The sequence below is a fragment of the Montipora foliosa genome, chromosome 2 (genome assembly GCF_036669935.1).
Source record: "Montipora foliosa isolate CH-2021 chromosome 2, ASM3666993v2, whole genome shotgun sequence".
NCBI lineage: Eukaryota > Metazoa > Cnidaria > Anthozoa > Scleractinia > Acroporidae > Montipora > Montipora foliosa.
The window spans coordinates 52,307,022-52,309,521 of NC_090870.1; the positions used below are offsets into that span (position 1 = coordinate 52,307,022).

The 2,500-nt window shown below is 38.3% G+C and overlaps 2 protein-coding genes across 8 annotated transcripts in view; one reads left to right on the forward strand and one right to left on the reverse strand.

Moving 5' to 3' along the window:
- Window positions 1-2,152, forward strand: part of LOC137993528 (protein SLC31A2-like) — a 13,018-nt gene extending 10,866 nt beyond the window's left edge. For 4 of the 5 annotated variants that reach the window (XM_068839444.1, XM_068839445.1, XM_068839448.1 and 1 more), the window contains one exon: window positions 1,312-2,152. In XM_068839444.1, coding sequence (XP_068695545.1) covers window positions 1,312-1,564 — 253 coding nt within the window. In that variant the 3' untranslated portion in view covers window positions 1,565-2,152. The remainder of the gene's footprint in view (window positions 1-1,311) is intronic. The other variant, XM_068839443.1, reaches the window with a different exon arrangement.
- Window positions 2,153-2,183: 31 nt separating this feature from the next.
- Window positions 2,184-2,500, reverse strand: part of LOC137993524 (synaptotagmin-6-like) — a 16,600-nt gene continuing 16,283 nt past the window's right edge. For all 3 annotated transcript variants that reach the window (XM_068839439.1, XM_068839438.1, XM_068839437.1), the window contains one exon: window positions 2,184-2,500. This exon is cut by the window's right edge and continues 977 nt beyond it. The gene's annotated coding sequence lies outside the window, so the exon portion shown is untranslated.

The window sequence follows — 2,500 nt, forward strand, 5'->3', positions numbered from 1 at the left end:
GAGATAGAAAATGGGGGTCACTTAGTTCGTTTTTGAGATAGAAGCGCATAAACACAAAATTTAGGGCGTTTTTCGATGGTTATTTTGTTACCACGGTAATTATTAAGCAATTATTAGTGTTTCATATGGTACCATAACATTGCCGTTCAATGCAACAATGTTGTAGAGTTAATCCTTCCGTATAAGAAACCGGCTTGAGCCACCTTAAGCAGAAGCCTGATAACGCACATGTATCACGCAAGCAATGAAAGAGAAATAGACCTTATTCACGATAGCCGCCATGTTGGACTTGCCTTTATCATGCAAATTAGCTACACACAAACAACAGGGGGCAAACAACACAAGTTCGAGAGGTTATAATGAACATCTTAGCCACACAGATGATTTGTTTCACGTTCATTGAATGTTTATCACCTTAGTAGTAAAATAGATTGCTTACACAAGTTACTTCGATGTATTTTAAGTGAAAAATGAGCAGACAACAAAGTAGAAAGACAGAATGTCGGAGGCAATCAAAAGATATCAAATTATTATAAAAGGTACTTAATTCTGAATTCTAAAATGTACTTTTTACTTATTTCGACAAGCCGATTTTCCGCAATTTGCCTTTATTCCAATGTTTGCCCCCCAGCATAACACATGGCTAATTTGCATGACAATTTGAAAACCAACATGGCGGCTATAGTGAATAAGGGCTATTGCGCCATCCAGGGCTTGCGTTAGACTTGCCATTTGACAGTTTCTTTGATCACTGACCAACCAGAATTCTTGGTTTGTTACCTTTTTTTTGCATTAAATTATTGCACAATTTAAAATGAAAACTGCATTTTTGATTGCCAGTCAGAATGAAGACAATTTTTCATGTATATTTTGAGAGCAAGATTATGGGCTAGCTCCAATGCTAAAGTCTTCTGTAGCTGCACAGAAGTCCACACTTTCCATATCTCTCCTTGGCGATATCAAGGAAAATAACCAGAGGCATTTCTCTCAAAAGCGTCGAAAACTTTTCGGCTCCGAGAAGCAATTCGTGAAGTTACGATCTGCCCATCCTGAAAAATTGAACTTGGAACATACTTTCAAGACCAGAAAATACGAGACAATAGCCCATTTCCGAGTTCTGGCCTGCCCCATCTTCAAAGCGAGTCTAAGTGCGAAGTTTTTGTTATGAAAATTAGTTTTCATTCATATGTAAAGTAGAACTAATTACCATTACAAAAACTTCGCACTTAGACTCGCTTTGAAGAGGAGGCAGACATGAACTCGGAAATGGCCTATTGAACTTACATTTTCTTTTCTTTACTTTCAATGTAGGATTAAAGATCATATTTTGAGGACTGGCTCTTACGTTCTATCAGCCATATGTGGTTATCTCTTGATGTTGGTGGTCGGAACATATAACGTCTGGCTATTTGCCTCAATTGTGCTTGGGGCAGCCTTCGGGTATTATTTGTCAGATCCGCTCTTCACGTCCTATAGCAGCATCGAGTATCGAGATTCAAAAATTGAACGCCGAAGAAACAACGACAACTATAAACTTATAACATCGACCTGTAACAGGTGCTAGCCATGAAGAGATAATAACAAAAATGAAGTTAAGCAAGTATTTGGGGACACTGCAGGATCAAATCAAGTATTGCTGTTTGAGGATCGAATGGAGGAAAAGCACGCGAAGAAAAATCTCTTGCAGAGTAGAGAACCCGCAACTGACGAACCCTATTCAATGCGCTAGACACTTTTCAACCTAAAAGCACCAAACTTGCACAGATGACCAATAGGCCTTTTGCAACAAACGATCACATGGTATAAAATCCGCCATGCTGGAGGGCAAGCTCATTATTATTCCCCCACTGGGACATTAAAACAAAGAGACCTGAATCAGTCAAGCTTGACTTGCTTGCCCTCCAGCATGGCGAATTTTGTACCATGTGATCGTTTGTTGCAAAAGTCCTATCTCAACGTTATCTTTCATGTGATGGTGTCAATTTATCGATTGGTTCAAATTTGAAACTCGCCCCAGTTCCCTGCGCCATTCCCGAATGGTCTGTAATCGAGTGATTTCGATATTATATCATAATCAATCTGTGAAAAAGTAGTATGAAAATGAAATATGGTTCGGAAAACTTGAACACTATAAATCACGAAATTCACGAGCAAGTTCATACGATTTTTTATTTATTATATACATGCTCAACATAATTCTACTCCATGGCTGTGTTTTCAAAGCAACTTCCGTAACCCCTATTGCACTCTATATCCCATTTGTGCATTCGTCAGTGACCAATCAGAAACGCGATATTCTGTGTAAACAAACTATACTACACTATACTATACTATATATCATTAAGAATTAATTTGAATTCGGAAACGAGTTATCGTGAAATCACAGCCCTCTCATTAGTAATGGAACATTTCTGCGAGACCGACAGAACAGAATACTCCAAAAAGAAAAAAAAAATGTCTACGAGAAAGACAAAGAAATCATGGTAGCAAGCCACGATGA